The 21715-nt window shown below is 40.8% G+C and overlaps 1 protein-coding gene across 9 annotated transcripts in view; it reads right to left on the bottom strand.

The window, feature by feature from the left end:
* Positions 1-21715, bottom strand: part of RhoGEF2 (Rho guanine nucleotide exchange factor 2) — a 1252673-nt gene that overhangs the window by 766829 nt on the left and 464129 nt on the right. For 8 of the 9 annotated variants that reach the window (XM_067136513.2, XM_067136515.2, XM_067136508.2 and 5 more), the window contains exon 7: positions 1859-2026. The exons of the other annotated variant lie outside the window; for it this stretch is intronic. In XM_067136513.2, coding sequence (XP_066992614.2) covers positions 1859-2026 — 168 coding nt within the window. The remainder of the gene's footprint in view (positions 1-1858; positions 2027-21715) is intronic. 9 annotated transcript variants of the gene reach the window in all.

The following is a 21715-nucleotide window of genomic DNA, read 5'->3' as shown; positions in this document are numbered from 1 at the left end:
GGTGTGATATTTTAGATTGGAGCGTTTAAACTCGACCGCACATACTTTCTACGCCGACAGTAGTTTCTAGTCGTGAGTTTTGATACTATTTTCTACCAATTCTAGCCCGTGAGTTTTGAGACGTAAACCGTCCACAAGACGGTAAGGGTAATTAATGTGTTAATACCGTTTTCTGTAACGTAAGTGCGAGAAATGAACTTCTTAACTTTGAATGAAATTAAAACATCAAAATGAGAGACTCAAGCATAGAAGAAATCAGACTAACACTCCAATGCCACTGAGAATGCGTAAGCATAAGTCTCATCATCAACATCGTCGCCGTCACCACCACCACCACCAATACAACACAAAGCTTCAGTACAAAAAAAAGAAAAATGAATACCATGAGTGCAACGAGAATGGTACACTGCCAACCAAAAAGCATCAGAAGCGCATGATGTGCCATACATGACTCTTAAGAATCAAATACAAGATTCTCCGTTAATATTGTATTTGGTGATCATACAGGGTTGGCGTTAGGAAGGGCATGCGACCGTAAAACAAGGCTAAATCCAAATGTGAGAGGCAGTTCACACCCGCGACCCCACAGGTGTGGGAAAAGTGGTATAAAAAGAGGAAGAAGAGACTGTTTTGTGATCAATCCCTTTTGTTCCAAGTGAGAGGATATGGAAAGAATAATCTTATATCATAATCGACTTTTAAGGTATAATCCAATGACTTTGTGCGTTTAGCAGTCATGATCTTCCACTGCGGGAAAGACCAAGACAAGAGGGTCTCTTCTTCAATTCCGAATCATCTAGTAGTACAGCTACTGTATATGCGGTACCAGAAATTACGGTGTAAGTTATTTCCTAAAGAGCACGGCACAAGTTCATCCTGTTAACAAGTAATAAGTTATGTGTAAATAAATTACTGGTGTTTATATCATAATCATCATCATCATCATCATCATCATCATCATCATCATCACTAATACTGAGATGTGAATTTTAAGAACTGTAATAGGCCTAGTAGACGTCAAGAGTGTACATTCTGAGATGAAAAAAGTTGCACCATGCAAGGAACCGAAGGGAATCGCCGTAGGCGGTTCCTTTCGAACCAAGAATATGCTCCACCATGGAATCATTCAGTGAATTTTTCTATCTCAATTATAAGTACGCGTTATGTATGCCTAATCTCTATTTCTCTGTCATTTCATGTTACTTTAATTTACTCCAATTTCTAACATTGATGCACATTAAATACCTTTCTGCCATATTATTTTATTTTACAGCGTTTTAACATATTTCTTGCCGAATTTTGGAAATGGTATAAAGTGATTATAAATTCAACATTAAAAAATAAACAAGCCTGTAGTTTTATTTTGCTCTTAATATCTCGATCACAGACACAAGATATCAAGTTTTACTTGGTATCCTTACCAAAGGGACGTGACTTCTCATGTCAAAAATCCCACTCTCACAGACCAGGATTCGAATCGCGGCCAACTTGGTGAGAAACAATCGGTTATCATGTCCAACATAAATTCAAAATTGCTCTACTGTGAAACCGGGGCGGGTAGCTAGTATTTACATGGAGTCAAGATGCCCATCTAATCTACACCATAAGAATTGCCTTCCTAAATCAAAGGACACGCGGCGGCAGATTTATTTATTTCATCTTTTTCTTACTAGTATACAGAGAGCATTATTTCAAGTCATGTATGGCTACATCAGCTTATTCAAAATTGTTACCGAAGCCAGGAATTTATTTTAATAGAGAAGGAAATCCACTTAACACTCATAAAGAATAACAGGTATAGTAACAGGTTGTGGTACGACAGAAGTCACACAATAATGGAGAAGCAAATGTTACTTACGCAATGGTTAGTCGTTGACAATTGCGATCCAGTAAGCTCAACACCTTCCGAGCATGGCAAGAGGTGCTGGTATTGGCGAGGGGGTAGAGGTGGTGGACTCTGAGAAGGAGAGGACATAGGGCGATTACGAGAGGGCAACGGGGGTGGAGAGGAAGCAGGAATCACGAACTGCAAGAAAAACACAAACAAGCCACATGTTAGCCAAAGGTTAGAAGGATAAAGACTTAGTTGTTGCAGACATACTATAAACATAACACTGGGTATGTTACGGAACAAAGGAAGAAACGTTGGTGGTCGGGGTGGAGGTGTAAATAAAAATGCAGTCTGTACCGTAATGCCCTACAAAACTGTGGTATAGTATTTTAGGTAGGAATATTCATACTAACTGCTAAATAAACAAGAACATAAAAAAGAGCATTTTATAGATACCACTATGGTCAATGAACTAGGGGTAATTCCTCGCCTTGCTATGAAGACATAATAATGTTATCTGTTTCACGCCGCATCGACGTAGATACATAGGTGTTGTGTCTACGAGGGGATCAGAATGGGCTAGAATTGAGAAAGAAGCGACCGTCGGCTTAAAGTGCAGCCTATTATTTGCCTGGCGTGAAAAAAGGAAAAGCACGGAAAACTATCTTCAGGGCTGCTACAGTGGTGTTCATACTCACTACTTCCGAATGCAAGCGGACAGCTGCGTGACCCAAACAGTAGGGCCTATAGCTAACTCGTTCGGTGCTATGAAGAAATAACACGAACGTACAACCGTATGAAAATTGTCACGGAACTAGTTTAGGTTCATTTTTTCGGGATGATTTACTACAGGAATATTCCGTCAGAAAAAAATATCCGTGTGACACTTACTCTATCGTCCTAGGTAGCGGCAACCGGTTGAAATGGGGCAGGTCGGTCTTACGATAGGGGCTTACCATTCTACAGCACCGAAGACGCACAATGGCGTCCTCTTACTAACACATGCCTTGATGAATCACCAGTCGAAATATTTAGCTATTCTCTCTTACCCAGACATGAGCCCTCCCAGCCTGATGGTGAGCAGTCGCCACTGGTCCTAAGCCTGATACGACAGCTCGAAAAGCGTACTTGGTGGTTGGAGTCAGATGAGGCCAGTTCTCAGAATTTGTCAGTTTCGTCATTAGCCATACATTCACATCGAATGAAGATTATATGTATTGCATATTGGTCAGTCTGAGGAACTTCATCTGTACAATACGTTTCCCTTACTGCAGGGGTTTCCAAACTTTTAGACTGGCGTACCACGAAATCAACGATCATACTTTCGCCGCACCATGAAGTAATATTACGGGGTTTTCAAAGCTAAAATTTAAAATCCCCTTATTTTATCCCCTCGTCACCACTGGCTGTCCCGTGTCGAGTGTGTTCGCTCTCTTGCTTGACTAACGTACACTTGGTACGCAAGCTGCCCCCATTTCAGATAAGCGAATCCGGCCACACTGGGCTAGCCCCAACGGGCGCCCAGATGATCAACTTTGGTATAATACACTTCTCGACGACAAAAAAAAAAAGCGCGTCCTCTCTAGGACAGGCACATGTTGAGTGTAAAGCACAATCAAAGTCATCCGCAGCAGCCAGCCGAGATTTCCGCAACTCAGTATTACTTCCATGCAGGCTAATCGAATTTGTGACATCTCATTGTGAATCTAGCTCTAAAGCATTTCTTACGAGACACATTAGGTGACCACTGCTCTCGAGTGTTACTCCAATCTTTGTATGTAACGATGGGAATTACAAAGTATTTTAGCCTTCAAAATATTTCTAAATTCGTATACCTGAGTTTGTATTGAAATGTATTAAACCAGTAACTACATGAGAATATGATCATTATCATCCTAACTTTTGGTCGTGAATGACCATGAGGACTTCAACTTTTTCTCCGCCGCTCATAATTTGAGAGAAGTGTGCGTTAGCTAAAATTGTACAAAAAATGCTATTCTCTAGAACAAAAATACATATAAAAATATAAACTAGACAAATTGAGCAGTCTTAGTTCTCTAAAATAAATTAAAATTTTGACACATGAATTAAAACTCAGTCTTACAATAGACTTACTATAAATAAGATGTTTTTGATAAGTACAGAATCTGAATATAAACCTCTTACAAGTTAGACGATTAATATAATGATGCGCGTTTAACGTTCCTTCAATTGCTATAGGAGTTAAGGCACACTGAAGTCAGAATGTTGCCTTAAAAAGTGGTTCATTAACGTGCTAGTACATCTACCGACACGGGTCTCTCACATTTACATACTCTTCAATGTCAATCGACAGCTCATGGATTCGATACCGAGACCCTAAGTACAGAAGAGTCGGTCAATTTTTGAACAAAATTGCATTTTAAAATATGCGGTCAGACCAAACAGATGTTTGCCACAAAAATATGTGGAGATTTCGTTTTGATTTCGAAGCAATACCTGTTACTTTACACGCCTGTAATTAAATTAACAGACTAAGGATCCCATATATGAGGATACATGATTATTATCTTGTTATTTTAGATGTTATCAGATTCAATCATGAATCAGATATATCATATGACAAATAGACATCGGGTACACTCTTGGCAGATGCTGCCAAAAGTATTCGGACTGCATAATGAAAGGAAGAAAGGTAGGATGTAGTTGGACATTAACAGCAAGAATTTGTAGCTAAAGCCGGCATTGTAAATTTCAACCTGCTAGATATTAAAGAAAGTTGAGAACTCAGCTACAGAGCATAAACAAATTAGGCTTAGTACTTACAAAGACAACCGAAAAGATAATAAAACCAAAGCAACAAATTTAATCATAAGCCATCAACCAAGCATAGTATAAACAAGAGTGTTAGAATACTATCAAAATAAAAAGTTACTAGAATTCACCAAATGCTTCTATAATATTGTACGAAGATAATAATACTTGAGTATAAACACATGTAGGCCAAACACATATACAAACACACACACACATATATATAGGCCTATATAAAAAAAAGTTTTACAATAATTCAAAACAGAAATCAATTTCAGTTGTCTTTAGAGCCTTCCTGATATGGGTGCTCGTAGGAAAGAATTGTGATGCAATTACTACTCTTTCCGTTATTTTATATGCATTGGCATAAATAAAACAACTGACGCCACAGAACTTTCTTAAAAACTTTGATGCGGAATAACAAGTGGTTTAATACAGATATACGCTAAAAAAGGAAAAAGTTTACACTCGTATGTCAGTCGAACTAAAACAATATATGAAGTCCTACAGAAAACTGCTACATAATATAAATGTGAAAAATGAAATAATTCAATTAGTTTATATAAGCAGGCACAGCTTATTCACAATATCAAGTTTTACACACACGCATACATACATACATACATACATACATACATACATACATACATACATACATACATACATACACACATCATCGTTATAGACTGTTATCCCTTTCAGCGTTCAGTCTGCAAGCCTCTGTGAATTTACTAAACGTCGCCACAAACCTCAGTTTGCAACTAGTGCTGTGGCCTCATTGTGTTCTATACCTATTATCCTTAAATCGTTAGAAACTGAGTCTAACCATCGTCGTCTTGGTCTCCCTCTACTCCTCTTACCCTCCATAACAGAATCCATCATTCTCCGAGGTAACCTATCCTCCTCCATTCGTCTCACATGAACCCACCACCGAAGCCGGTTTATGCGTACAGCTTCATTCACTGAGTTCATTCCTAAATTAGCATTTATCTCCTCATTCCAAATACCCTCATCCCATTGTTCCCACCTGGTTGCACCAGCAATCATTCTCGCTACTATCATGTCTGTCACTTTTAATTTATGAATAAGATATCCTGAGTCCACCCAGCTTTCGCTACCGTAAAACGAAGTTGGTCTGAAAACAGACCGATGAAGATAGTTTTGTCTGGGAGCTGACTTCCTTCTTACAGAATACTGCTGATCGCAACTGCGAGCTCACTGCATTAGCTTTATTACACCGTGATTCAATCTCACTATATTACCATCCTGGGAGAACACACAATCTAAATCCTTAAAATAATCTACCTGTTCCAACTTTGCATCACCAATCTGACATTCAATTCTGTTGAATTTCTTACCTACTGACATCAATTTAGTCTTCGGAACGCTAATTTTCATACCATACTCATTGAACCTATTTTCAAGTTCCAAGATATTAGACTGCAGGTTTTCGGAACAATCTACCATTAGGACCAAGTCGTCAGCATAGACCAGACTGCTTACTACATTTCCACCAAACTGAATCCCTCCCTGCCAGTTTATACCTTTCAGCATATGATCCATGTAAACTACGAACAGAAAAGGTCACAGATTACAGCCTTGTCTAACCCCTGTGAGTACCCTGAACCAAGAACTCATTCTACCATCAATTCTCACTGAAGCCCAATTGTCAGTATGGCCAGTATGGCGAACATCTTTTCTCTCGGTACCCTGTCATATGCTTTCTCTAGATCTACGAAACATAAACACAACTGCCTATTCCTCTCGTAGCATTTTTCAATTACCTGGCGCATACTAAAAATCTGATTCTGACAGCCCCTCTGTGGTCTGAAACCACACTGGTTTTCATCCAACTTCCTCTCAACGACTGATCGCACCCTCCCTTCCAAGATGCCAGTGAATACTTTGTCTGGTATACTAATCAATGAGATACCTCGATAGTTGTTGCAATCCTTCCTGTTCCCTTGCTTATAGATAGGTGCAATTACTGCTTTTGTCCAATCTGAAGGTACCTTAGCAACAATCCATGCTAATCTTATTACTCTATGAAGCCATTTATTCCCTGCCTTCCCACTATACTTCACCATTTCAGGTCTAATTTCATCTACTCCTGCTGCTTTATGACAATGGAGTTCATTTACCATCCTCTCCACTTCCTCAAGCGTAATTTCACCATCATTTTCTTCCTCCCCATAAGCTTGGTCGTTCGCGGCACCACCGGGAAGATTTCCTTTTACGTTGAGAAGATTTTCAAAATATTCTCTCCACCTATCCAGTGATACCCTGGGATCTATTATGAGTTCACCTGAATTACTCAAAACACTGTTCATTTCGTTTTTTCCTCCCTTCCTAAGATTATTATTGTTCAAACAGGTTTCCCTGCTGCTTGACCTAGCCTTTCCAGGTTATTACCAAAAGCTTCCCACGACTTATTTTTGGATTCAACAACTATTTGTTTCGCTCCGTTTGTTTCATCTACGTACAATTCCCTGTCTTCATCGGCCCTTGTTTGGAGCCATTTCTGATAAGCCTTCTTTTTACGTTTACATGCTGCTCTCACTTCATCATTCCACCAAGATGTTCGCTTTTTCCCGTCTTTACACACATTCGTTCCTAGGCATTCCTTTGCTGTTTCTGCTACAGCATCCCTGTATGCCAAACCATTCTCTTTCTATATCCTGAACCTGCTTACTGCCCACTGTTCCAAACTTCTCACTAATCATATCCATGTACTTCTGGCGAATTTCCTCGTCCTGTAGATTTTCTACCCTTATTCGTTTGCAGACAGATTTCAGTTTCTTTACCCTACAGATTTCACTACAGATCAGATAGTGGTCTGTATCATCGAAAAATCCCCGAAAAACTCGTACATTCCTAACAGACTTCCTGAATTCGAAGTCGGTTAAGATATAGTCTATTATGGACCTGGTACCCCTAGCCTCCCATGTGTAGTGGTGAATAGCCTTACGCTTGAAGAATGTACTCGTAACTGCTAAACCCATACTAGCACAGAAGTCCAGCAAACGCTTCCTATTCCCATTAGCTTTTATATCTTCCCCACATTTACCAATCACTCTTTCGTATCCTTCAGTTCTATTTCCAATTCTCGCATTGAAATCGCCCATTAGTACTATCCTATCCTTGCTGTTGACTCTGACTACGATGTCACTCAATGCTTCATAAAACTTATCAACTTCATCCTCATCTGCACCCTCACATGGTGTATACACTGAGACAATTCTCGTCCTAATTCCTCCAACTGCCATATCTGCTCACATCATTCGCTCATTTACGTGCCTAACAGAAATTATGTTGCGTGCAATAGTATTCCTGATAAAGAGCCCTACCCCAGGCTCTGCCCTTCCCTTTTTAACACCCGTCAAGTACACTTTATAATCTCCTATCTCTTCCTCGTTATCTCCCCTTACCCGAATATCACTTACTCCTAGTACATCCAGTTGCAGCATCTTTGCTGACAGCCAGTTCTACTTTCTTTCTTCCATAAGCCCCATTAATATTGATAGCTCCCCATCGAATTCCATTTCGTTCGCCAAGTTATTTCCAAGGAGTATCTCGCCTGTCAAATGAGAGTGGGACTCCGTTACTCTCATAGATCCGAGGCTTGCTTAAAATGTTCTGAGCTCGGTAAATTCATGAAGCAGTGCTACCCTACTTACACATAGTCCTAGCGAGGATCTCTCCTCTGACGGGTTAGGGACCACCGGTGGATTGTATAGTCCTGGCCGATTGAGCACAAAGAGGGCCACGACTCAGAATATGTCCGAGATGCCCACTCCCATTCTATAGCAACTGGTATCCCGACTCTCAGGACCACTTACTAGGCCACTCAGCCGTTGCCCATGGTTCACGAACTAGGATGTGACTACAGTAACCCACAACATGAACCAGATCAAGTTTTAAATTATGAGTTTATTGTAGAAACATTTCCATTAACAATTATTGTTTATGAAGCTACGAGTATCGTGGAGGATCACATGCGGTCACTGTATTCAACTCCCTGCCATTCAATGCAACTTCCAAGTACTGCCGTTAAGAGCAGCCAAACACTAACTGAAATATCCAAATTAATGCCAAAAGGACATCTGTATTTCCATATTTATTGCTGATGTTCTGAATGCTGTTTAGTATTACAAAATTAATTCCTGGTTTCAATTTTATGTCCTACCCAGTCAGGTTACACCATTATGATCACTAGCTACTACCCAGAGTAATGCCTTGTGCAGCATAGACAGCAGCTAGACGCGCAGGGAGGAACTCAATAAAGTGCTGGCAGGTTGTCTCATGTATTTCTGGAACTATGCTGCCTTCAGTGCATCAGAGGGCAGGGGAAGTAAGTGTATGTCGTATTCTTACAATCACTGTTAAGATATTTCTAGTCGTGTGACATACCGCGAATTGGAGTTCTTGGGGTTTGGATGAGATTTTTGGTGGGTTTATCTTTGCTACATTTTACGACGAGGGGAAAGTAGTATTATGGTCCGAATTCCTTCAATCATCTTCGACTGTTGGGAGACAGTCGAATTTGTTCTTACCTGCCCAGGAGTTAGTGGGTGGAGGAAAAGGTGGTGTAGTCCTTTTAGTCGGTGGAGTGAGAATTCGTTTCTTCAGTCCGTGGAGCGTTCATCTTTTGAAGACGTCTTATTATCTTGAGGTAATTCAGGCACTACCTGAAGGTAGCTGTGTACTGTCCAGAGCAGTTAGCGCATCTAAGGCCTTCCGTATTCCTTGAACGGCAATTCCCATGTACATACAGTCCGCTACATTTCACGCACTTTCGCCTTAGTGCGGCCGAGCGATTGGCATTTGTGGCAATGCGATATTTGTAGCTCCTCAGAATTGTCCCTGATTTCGGGCACGAACTCCTCTTAATAGGCTGATTAAGTAGTGAAGTTAGTTTTCCGTAATTCATGTCCGTCAGATGTCACAATTTCTGTCGCCTCTGAGTCATCCGGTAGTGTTTTAATGAGAATAGCGCATCGCGTAATCATTTGTCGTAGCATAAATAAAGTAATTAACATTAAAGTTGGCTAGTTTTCAGTAAGAGGTTGTCAGGTTGCTAACCGAGGCACTTCCACGAATTTCTCATTTGGTGAACGTTTTGCTCACCATTGCCGGCAACCAGAGTAAGTAAAACCCCGCCCAGAGCTACGAGCTTTGAACTATTTATTTTTCAATCGAGGACGGTTGAGTTTGATTTTTGCTACTGGTTTTACGTCGCAGCGACGATGTTTTGGACTGGGAAGGAAGCGGCCGTGGCCTTAATTAAGGTACAGCGCCAGCATTTGTCTAGTGTGAAAATGGGAAACCAAGGAAAACCATCTTCAGGGCTGCCGAAAGTGGGGTTCGAACCCACTATCTTCCGAATACTGGATACTGCCCGCACTTAAGCGACTGCAGCTATCGAGCTGTGATTTTTTATCGCGACGAAACTTGGCACTATACTCTAGCTGTTTGGGTTGTGGTGTCCTCCCTTTTACTACGGGAGAGGGAGAAGGGCTAGGACTCAAACGGAGTCAGAAGACAAACGGATTGATATCAGCGCATCCGGGATTCAATGCGACGGCCGGTTGATGCATGTATCAATGCTAACGGAGGGCATTTTGAGCAATTCATGTACGAGTAAGAAAATATGGTATGCTGGAACGATCTGTTTCTGTGTGTTTCACATGATTAATGTACTATATAGAGTTGTAGAAAATAAATTATAACATGGAAATAAAGTGTTTCCGGACCAATGTCAACATAACATATTTTCTTTTACGCATGAGAAATATGTCCTGCAAGCTTGATCGTACTTATTGTTACACCTGTACATATCGCCGTCTTCAATTAATATACATATACATACAATTCGCTTTACGTCCCACCGATACCGATAGGTCTTATGGCGACGAAGGGAATGGACCAGAAGTGGGAAAGAATCGACCGTGGCCTTGATTAAAGCACAGCTCCAGAATCTACCTGGTGTGGAAATGAGAAACCACGGAAAACCATCTTCAGGGCTGCCGAGAGTGGGATTCGAACCCACTATTTCCCGAATGCAAGCTCACAGTTGCGCGACCCTAACCGCACGGCCAACTAGCTTGGTGCGTCATAGTTGTAGTGATAGTTTCTTCGTTGCTTCATGTGTTTATTACGTTGCCTACGTTATAATACAAGGCCTTGAAATGCACTCATGGAAATGCACAGCCACTAGGATCGCGTTCTTGTACCCTTGTATTCATTTGGCCGAATATGTCAATAAGTAAATTATATCCTATATAAAAAGAACTGAATGTTTTCGCGAGTATTGGCAGTACTTTACTTATAGAGCGGTGCTTCATTGGCTTGGATATGTCATTGAAGTTTCAAAACTTTCCTTTTGCGGGGCTTCTTATCAAGTTTCAAAACTTTCTATCTTCTACTTGAGTGGCTCGAAGCAATGTTGTCTAATAGAGGTCTTAGAAATTTTCATAGTATAAAAAGAGGTGGTTTATATCGTCTTTACACTTTCTACACTTAATTTCACTCATGAACATGTCTTTCGGAAGAAAAAAAAGTACACCTTTTAGTAACTCTCTTCGGTGCAAGTACTGCGCAGCGCAGGTGACAAATTCCGTCGTTCACTGCAGAAGTGCCACAGACGATGATTTTCGGTATCTGAGGGCTCCTCGATCTTGAAAACGAATAAGACACAATGTTGGACTTTGAGTAGTTGGAGAAGAGATATGTTCTAAACAGCCTTTACTGTCTGTTAGTTCTTCTGCCACACGAACCATAATGCCATTGTATTCCGCTTGGCGTCTTAGGTAGCTGAAGAAGAGCTCGATGTCATCGCTTGTTAGGTTCCTCGTCAATGCATAATGCAAATGTAAACTTATGAGGTATTTTACGCAGGCCACAGCGGATTGGGTAGTCAAGATCTATGCCAGATACATTTCCCTCGTGAGTCTTTTTACTTTCTCTGAATGCATTTGAATTTTCTTAATATATGACAGGAAATCATTAATTAACCATCTGAGGCGTTCCTCTTTAGTACTTAAAGATGCTCGTTTGTTCTCATTCCTGGAATATGTCCCATGTGGGTGTTGCAGACGTCATGTGCATCGAACAATTTCATAAAATGTTCCATAAAACAAATGGTTTATTTTAAACTGTATTTAATGCTCTCGGGACAAACCACCTCCATACTTTTCAAACCAGAGATTGTTTCATGGAAAAATACAATATTTTTAGCCCTTGCTACATTCATTTTCTACAAATTTGTTGGGCAAATTATTTTTCCGATTGGTTTCCTAATTTAAGATTTCTGAGATTGAAGAGGCCTCTCAAATGATAGCCGGTCACGGTAGCATTGTTTACAAAAAAAGTCCAGTGACAAATTTTGGAATCGCACGATTCTTATGACGTAACTCGGATCAAAACTTCATCAGCTGGAAATCGTATCTCATGCGTAACACTTCCTGGGCATAATGTTTTGAAATTGAACATTCACTGGAAACTTGTGAAACGAAATTCCACTACCTTTGATTTCTCGTGAATAAATCGTGACTGGAACTGCGAATGCTTAACATCAGACGAATACATACACTCACGTCCAACTCAATTAATAAACACTTTTAAAGGCGCGAACCTGGTAGCGGCCCGGCATTGAGCTTCAGTGTGACCACTTCGATAGCGTCTTACGGGCTCTATTTCAAGGCCTTGTATTATACCGTAAACAACGGTTTATTACAACATTATGTTCTTACAGGTACGACTCTGTAGCCTAAATACAGCCAGGAGTCAATGAGAAAAACTTCACAGCGGCAAAAATGTAAGGCGTGAGGAAATAGAAAAAAGCGTAACAACTGCAAAGAAGTAGTTTTCGATGAACAAACACTGAAGATGCTTGATGGTATTTCTTTCCTGTTAGCTGAAGATTGAGAAGAGAACAGAATAATATTTTTTGTGGCAAGAAAGGCAAAGAGAGCTTGAAATGGTTTAGTCATTCTTTTATGGACAGTACGTTTAAGTGCTCTACAAAACAGTTTTCTCAGTTACACAGCATTCGTGCAGATATTAGGAGCACGGATAAAGAACGCAATATCAACCCCGACGTGTTTGCTCTATTACCCAATTAGAAAAAAGAGACCTACATTTGCATATTTTGGCTTATACTTCAGGCTATTCCGGAGTGGAAAACGTGGATTTAGAACTGCGGTTCGGCAAGAATATTCTTTGACAGAGATCAGTGGATAAGTCTTCCATTTGAAGAAATGCCTTTGGCGTTCAGTTCAAGAACTAGGACTTTCGGCCGAGTACCGAGAAAATAAAATTCGTTTCCGTATACGCATGTGTGCAGCTCTGGCATTCGTATGTACATAGGAAGTTCATGATGGAAGGCTAGATAATCGGTTAGAAAACCCGAACATTTCAAAAGAAATGTGCTACTGTACTCAAAGGTGACATCGAACTACAAAGGCCGGAGGGCTGGAACAACCAGCAAAACACCCTCTTATAAAGGCCAAAACCTGGAATGAAAAACGAGATCATTTGTTTGAAAGGAGAGAGCAAAAAAATAACCGGTGCATTTTTTTAGATCAGAGTTGAATATTGAAGGTTTTAAGAGAAAAGGGATATAAAGTATGTCGAACGGCTTAAAATAATAATGAAGTGTCATTACGAAGAAAATGGAACTTTGAGATCCATCCTGTTTGAAGAAAATAGCCTATACGCAGAAAATGGAATGACTCAAAAGAAGAAAATGTTGACGAGAGCGTAACCATAGCTGATCTTAAACACGCCATAATGGCTGCAAACAATATATCATTTAGTCAGTTCAAACCCAGAATCAAATATGATGGAAATCAGCAGAACTGTCCGACTCGTTGGCTGAATGGTCAGCGTACTGGCCTTCGATTCAGAGAGTCCCAGGTTCGATTCCCGGCCGGGTCGGGAATTTTAACCTTCATTGGGGCTGGGTGTTTGTGCTGTCCCCAACATCCCTGCAACTCACACACCACACATAACACTATCCTCCACCACAACGCGCAGTTACCTACACAAGGAAGATGTCGCCCGCCTTCATCTTCCGAGGGTGCCTTACAAGGGCTGCACTCGGCTAGAAATAGCCACAAGCAATTATTATCAGCAGAACTATATAAATAATTTCGATAAACGCTTCTGATAAATTTTCCTTACGCCTCCCATTGAGTGGTACGTTTTGTAGCATCGTATACATTTTAAGTGTCATTACAAGACCCTCGCAGGTAGCCGTCCACCCGCGTGGTACGCTATGTTGCGTGGTATGTTTTGTCGCGTATTCTAAATCTTTATTTTCCTCTTACATAACCACATTATTACAGTATTTTTAAATCTGATCACATTATTTTAACTGTACGATGATATAGAAAGGGCAAGTCATAATTTTACAAAATAGTGTATACAATATGAAGTGCATTATACAAATTATAACAAAGCAAAAGTAAGAAATGTTTACATGATTATCAAATACTGTTAAAAGCACCTGGAAACACACACATAGAAAGAAAATGGCATACATCACTACATACACTGAGAGTAACCATACTGCATTCAAACCCACTGTAGATGCCATAGTATTGTACACTATAGGATTCAATTTTGGCGTAACTAGGCGTATACAGCTCTTACTTCAACAAAGTTGACATCGTGCTATGGCAACATGGTAAGCTTACTTCAATAATTATCAAGAGTGACTCCAGAATGTGGATAGACTTTGCTAGGTTAGCATGTTCAATAGTTCCTTCCTTTGCAAATGAAACCGAATGAATATTTAATTAATACCCCCGTTAATTTGACGATGTTACAAGACATAGTACATGCATGAAGTCTATAACTTACCCCCAGTACATCAGTCACAGAGAGCATCCATTCGATCATTTGAAAGTGTCTCAGATATCAGGTTTTCGAATAACGGCAAGATTACATTACACAGCGAGATAAAACAGGAACTAGACATGGTCAAATTTGGAATAATTTTGAATAATCTGACAAGCAATTAGAGGGATTTAGTTGTTTTAGAAGCAATTCCAATTATTTTTCCAAACTCGTCATAATTACCATCAACAAAGCATTGTATAGGCCTAAATATTGTTCAACATCGTCTCTGACAAAATTAGGAATGATTTGGAGGTGAAACATTATTCCGACTTTTGAAGGAGTAATATGAATAGACTCATGTAGTTTGTCTGTTGTAGTTGTGCAGTGTTAAGTACTGGGCCATGGGGTAGGAATCATCACGAGGATCCTTGTTGGAATTGCTTTAATATTCTTGCGTCAGGCTCTGCGATTCCACCCCATCGACCTCACTGGCATTAGGTTTGCAAGGTCAAGGCAGTCGTTCATTTCAATGGCTTCCATAGCCCTTCACTTTCTTTTGCCTATACCTCTCTTTTTTATGTTTTTACAAATTGCTTTACGTCGCACCGACACAGATAGGTCTTACGGCGACGATGGGATAGGAAAGGCGCAGGAGTGGGAAGGAAGCGGCCGTGGCCTTAATTAAGGTACAGCTCCATCATTTTCCTGGTATGAAAATGGGAAAAAATCTTCAGGCGTACCAACAGTGAGGTTCGAACCCAGTATCTCCCGGATGCAAGCTCACAGCTGTGCACCCCGAACCGCACGGCCAAGTCGCCCGGTCCTTCCTTTATTAAGGGCTTCAATTAATCTGATGATTTTGCAAGACATAATATAGTTAGTCAAGAAAAGATAATTATCTCACAGTATTTCCCCTTAAATTAAATGGTGTTTGGTTGGCTTTTAGTGCCGGAAGTGTCCGAGGACATGGTTCGGCTCGCCAAGTGCACGTTTTTTGATCCGACTCTCGTAGGCGACCTGCGCGTCGTGATGAGGATGAAATGATGATGAAGACATATACACCCAGCCCCTGTATCAGCGGAATTAACCAATGATGGTTAAAATTCCCGACCCTGCCAGGAACTGATCCCAGGACCCCTGTGACCAAAGGCCAACACGCTAACCATTTAGCCACAGAGCCGGCATTTCCCCTTAAAACAATAATCAACCTTACCATCAACAGCATTCATTCAGATCATCGTCGACTGGCCCGCCTGGTGGCCATGATCGTTAACGTATCCAGTCTATATGGTCTGACACCGTAGTTAGCCGGCAGGAAGCTCGGTGGAGATAAAATCATCACTTTTAGAATGTTGGCCAGCAGGATAAGAGAGGCGGTGGTGTGCAATTTTTAATCACTAGATCGCGAGCCAAAAGCCTGGATTCAATTCCAAACCTCTCCACAGTCCCATATGGAATGAGGGCATATGACACTGTTGATGGTGTTTCGTCCATCGGATGGCGACGTTAAGCCTTGAGCAGATATTTTGGTGCTAGTCGACAGAAGTAGGTACGTGCCGACACTGGGTTACACTCTCCCTCTACATCACCACCACCACCACCACCACCACATACCCCCAGACGTGCAGGTAACCCATGGGCGTCAAATATAAAGATCTGCGCCAGACGAGCCGAACATGTCCTCGGACACTCCCGGCACGTAAAGCCATGCGATATATAACCACGGAAACTCCAAATAGCTTGTGAAACGAAATACTCACGGACGGAACACAGAAAAGGCGAGGAGAATCGAACAAAGAGACGAACTAGCAACACATCCACTCTTCCCTCGTCTTAAACTTGACGTTAGCTGCTGGCCGAAGCTTTGGTGAGAGGCAAGCGCGTTGGCTCGTAGTCTACTCATTCACTCTTGTTTTGAAATTTGACTGTTTTTTACTGCAAGCGGGAGGATAGATATATGTTGTCGCGGACAACTTTGTAGAACTTCATGTGCTGAAAAATTCTTTAACGGTTTAGCCAGCGTGAGCAAAGAAAGAAGCACGGACTACACTTTTTTGCTTTGATTTGCTTCACTTACATCGTTATCTTTTACATTTCAGAATGAAGTTCGCGCGGAAAAATGAAAACGACGGTATCTCCTAAAGTATAGTGGCCTTAATTATGGTACAGCTCCAGCATTTGCCTGGTATGAAATTGGAAAAAACTCTTCAGGGGTGGCAAAAGTGGGGTTCGAACCCAGTATCTCCCGGATGCAAGCTCACATCTGTGCGCGCCTAACCGCACAGCCAAGACGCCCAGTCCTTCCTTTATTAAGAGCTTCAATTAATCTGAAGATGTTACAAAGCATAATATAGTTAGTTAAGAAAATGATTATCTCCCAGTATTTTCCCTTAAATGAAATGGTGTTTGACTTTTAGTGCCGGAAGTGTCCGAAGACATTGCATTTTAATCTACATTAGGTGAATAAACAATTTATTTTGATAAGAATTAAGTGATTTAATTTTAAAAGTTCTTTCTAAATTTGACGTTTTTTCTGCAAACTGTAAAATAAAAACCCTTACAGTGGGCTATGTGTTAAAGAAAGATATATATGCTGTCGCGGGCTTTTTTGTGGAACTTAATATGCTCAACAATTCTTTTTTTTTTTGTTGCTAGGGGCTTTACGTCGCACCGACACAGATAGGTCTTATGGCGACGATGGGATAGGAAAGGCCTAGGAGTTGGAAGGAAGCGGCCGTGGCCTTCATTAAGGTAGAGCCCCAGCATTTGCCTGGTGTGAAAATGGGAAAACACGGAAAACCATTTTCAGGGCTGCCGATAGTGGGATTCCAACCTACTATCTCCCGGATGCAAGCTCACAGCCGCGCGCCTCTACACGCACGGCCAACTCGCCCGGTCAACAATTCTTATCCTCATAGTATAGATGAGGAATGTCTGTTCAAAAGGTGCTATTTCCACTTCAACTTTTTTTTGTCCACATGCACTGAATATCGAATATCGAATGCCATGAGCAATCCAGATGAGAAAGACGTAATTCTTTAAAAGTAGTACTATACCCGATAATAGGCATGATCCATAGGCCTTGTATTATACGTTTCCCTGAGTTTTTCCACAACTTTCTTGGGGTGGAAACAGCGCCTTCTGAATACATTTCGCAGATGTATCCTTAGCGGTTTAGCTAGCGTAAAGGCCTCTCCACACACACAATCTGCTGGGCCCGATCTGCAGGACTACCCATCTACCGTACGGTGGTTGGCTCGCTCTGTTCTGAAAACATGCGCGATCTTTCTTCTAGGTATCAAAAAATAAGAATTTAATTTACTTTGTTGTCACTGAAGTCGATACCAAATAGAAAATATTGGACTAAAAGTGATCATTACAGAGAAAAGAATTTAGTCATACAAATATGATTAAAGAACTAGATCCATTCGATTTGTGAAATGGATATCGACAAATGGGCCCGAGTTGCACAATCGCCCTACACACGACTTAACTTTCAGTGTGTCGCAATAGAGAGTTAGGAGATTGTGTGGTCGCCTCGACCAAACACCCGACACGAATAATGTCGGCCCGACCGGTCCCGACAAGCCTACACACCACCCGATCCTGCAGATCGGGCCCAGAAGATTGGGTCGTGTGTAGTGGCTTTAAGCTAAAAACGAACCACGGACGACAGCTTTTCCTTCGATTTGTGTCACTTAAATTGTTATATTTCATTTTCAGAATATCGTTTTTCCTTCGACTTGCTTCACTGAAATCGTTACTGTTCGGTTTCCTTTGGTCATAGACAACTGCTTCTGTATAACAAACTCTTGTCGAGAAAAGCTTTATGGAATGGTGAAAACATCAAAATCCATCCAGTGGTTCTCAAGATTAACTGTGACAGACAGACAGACAGACAGACAGACAGACAGACAGACCGAATCGAGGACTTATACCATGCAGAGATAATATACTGTGTTTTACTTTATATATCCAATGGTCTGCTGTTATTTATTGCAACACTAATAGAAAGTAAAACGCAATATCAGCAACCGATATGAAGCCTCGTCTTACTTTCCTCTTGCAACAGATAAACGGGCACTGAGTAGCCTGTTGTCCGTTGAATTGCGCAGAAATTGCCGTTTGTACAGTATGTCTTCTAATGAACTAGTTAGAAGTAGATACTGTATAGCTCTTATTTTGGAAATAATAGGTAGCAAACGGTTCCTTACCATCATCAGTGACCTTACTTCTTACTGTAAGCTGAAGATGCACTGTGACTCATAACTTCGCTATCTCTTCGGAGACTCCGCAAACAATCGACCTCACTTTTCTGATAATTACATGCTAGACAGAATTTTGAATGGCTCTTTATACAAATATTATCCTCCTTATCTGGAATGTAGGAATTTCATGGGCGACTCATGAGCGAATTATGAAAAGCAACGCATTCGACACTGTCCTATTCCAGGACGCTTAATTTCCACGTAGTGCTTGTTTTTTTTTTTTTTTTACCCTTGGAATGCAACTTCCAAAAATTCCTATTTTACAGGTGTTCTTAAGATGTATGTATGTATGTATGTATGTATGTTCAGTCCGTCAACGATTCCGCTGGTGGGATCCTCAACAGCTCTGCCATCAGCTGGCATAGATCACTGAAGAGGTGTACTAGGGAAATGAGGAGTGGGGTAGTATCCCGTTGCTTTCCTCATCGAGCCAGAGTTGCTATTACATATCAGTCTGCCAAGCCCACTGAAATGCATGCACCAACCGACCCTATGAGCAACATTTTCACACCATTCATAGCAGGGACTGGCTGCATAAGGATTGGCATTACTAGCATCGCTCATACCTCAGTCACTTTCATATTGTCAAAGCCAAGGATAAGACAGAGACAGATCTATGAAAGTGACAAAATTGCCCTAGCCTATACCAGAAGACATAGTGCACTGTAAACACTAGGTCCTGCCAGCAAAGGCATGTTCTTAAGATAAATAAACATAAATCATTTGTGTTGCATGCCAAGTTACGCATCTCTTGTAGACCATTTGTCTTGAAGCAAGCAACGTGTCATTCCATTTGTCTACAATCGACTTTAACGGCAAACTTCAGGACACAAATTAAAATATTCCAGATTCAAACGTTGCGTACAAAAATCTATGCGCCAAAAACAGTCTAAGCCTCTGACGAAACTTTACATACCACTGCAGGAAGGAATGCAGGTAATGCTGACATATGCAAATCAAGACTGGACGTTGGAAGGGATATATAAGAGATAATATACAACAGTTAGCCGCCTCTACTAGGGAATTTAACCGATCGGCCTCCTAATCAGTTCACACAGAACAATATTTATGACAACGATTCTTTTTGTACTGTGTTTTTATTGCTATTTTTCTAGCAAGCAGGTTACATGGTTATATCTAGTATAGTTATCTGTTGGATTTCCTGTCCTTTACTTTGTTGAAATTTTAAGCAATTTCACAGCCATGTTGTGGAATAGACGTGATGTCTGATAAAATGGCGAATATTTTAGCACAGAGTCTGCTATAGCCTGGATGGTGGATTCAGATGTTCTCATCTTCCTCAAGAAGTCCCAAGTTTCTTTAGGATCAGTCCCTCTGGGGCCTATCATGAGACCAACCACTTCCCATTTTTGTATTTTCTTTTAAGGTCCTTACAACATGGTTCGTACATGTCATTTTTCTCATCACAGATTTTGTTGTTTGGTTTCCTCTGTCGTCAAATCTCACAGTCGGATCGATCACCATAGCTGCTCCTTTAGCTCGGTAGATCACTATGATAATGGCGTGTGGCCTCCGGAGAGGATAACTAAATATGATAACGTATCCATACGTTAATTTCTTTCACAATGAAAACCAATCTACCGGGCGAATTTGCCGTGCAGTTAGGGGCGCGCAGCTGTGAGCTTGCATCCGGGAGATAGTGAGTTCGAGCTCCACTGACCTCAGCCCTGAAGATGGTTTTCCGTGGTTAATTAAGCCCACGGCCGATTCCTTCCTACTCCTAGGCCTTTCCTATCCCATCACCGCCAGAAAGCCTATCTGTGTCGGTGCGACATAAAAACAAACACAATCTAACATTGTCATTTATCATTGTGCTGCAACCTTAAATATTGCCAAATGATCAATCCCGCTAATGCAAATACCGTTAAATCAACGAAGACATTTTACTCAAAACAGCCTAACTTTATAAAAAAAAACGATGAAATTCGACATTGCTAATTACTGTTTCATGGAGGGTAACATTAAAAGATGAGCACAGACATTTTGTTTAAAAGTGATTCAAGGCTTCCGATATTTTGATTGGTTTATGTGGTTATTTTGACGTGTTTTCAATATTTTGCGGTTTGAGTGTGCTTTTATTCTATTTCTTTACTAGTGAATGTGTCCTCGCAGTTTTTTTAAAAATTAACGTTAGATCTACATCTTATAAGTTAAATAAATTAGTGCGTGTTGTTTACCTCTGTAGCCTACGGTTTTCATAGAGTAAAGGTTATTCGTTACATATAAGCTACTAGCTTCACCCGGTCTAACGTTTACAAAGGCTCCAAATTTGTCCTTCGCCTTATATAAAATCTTGTCAGATTATACAAACTTCAAAATAATATGTCACCGGGTCATATGGAAATAACTGAAGTAGGAATGATCTAACAGAGAGGAAATTAAAACTGGCTGAGGCAATAACCTGAGACAGCACAAAATATATCTCCTATGCATACATTAATGTGTATGACGAATTAAAATCAGTTAAATGAGAAGTTTGAAGCACGTCCGATCGTATGGCTGCAAATGAGACAACAGCCGACTTCTTCTATAAAAGCAATGAACTGCGACAACACACAACAAAGCTCTTATAATGTGTATTACTTCTCCATAAGGAATGTATACATTTTACTGAAGTTCCTTTGACTGTAATGATATTGATATAGCATACTATTTGATAGTGCATAAAGAGGGCCCTGGTCTAGGCTAAGACCAGATTATATAGAGGATATCCCTTCTATTTCGCAACATTGTATATAGCGAAAACAACAACAACAACAATAATAATATCATTGCTTTTATGTCTCACCAACTAATTTTACAGTTTTCGGAGACGCCGAGGTGGCGGAATTGTGTCCCACAGGTGATCTTTACGTGCCTGTAAATTTACCGACACGAGGCTGGCGTATGTCTGCACCTACACATACCGCCGGATAGAGTCACAATCAAACCTGCTAACTTGGAGTCAGGTCAACGCTCT

Source organism: Anabrus simplex, chromosome 1 (assembly GCF_040414725.1).
Source record: "Anabrus simplex isolate iqAnaSimp1 chromosome 1, ASM4041472v1, whole genome shotgun sequence".
NCBI lineage: Eukaryota > Metazoa > Arthropoda > Insecta > Orthoptera > Tettigoniidae > Anabrus > Anabrus simplex.
Note: the sequence above shows the minus strand (reverse complement) of the source record. Positions and strands in the feature narration are given on the sequence as shown.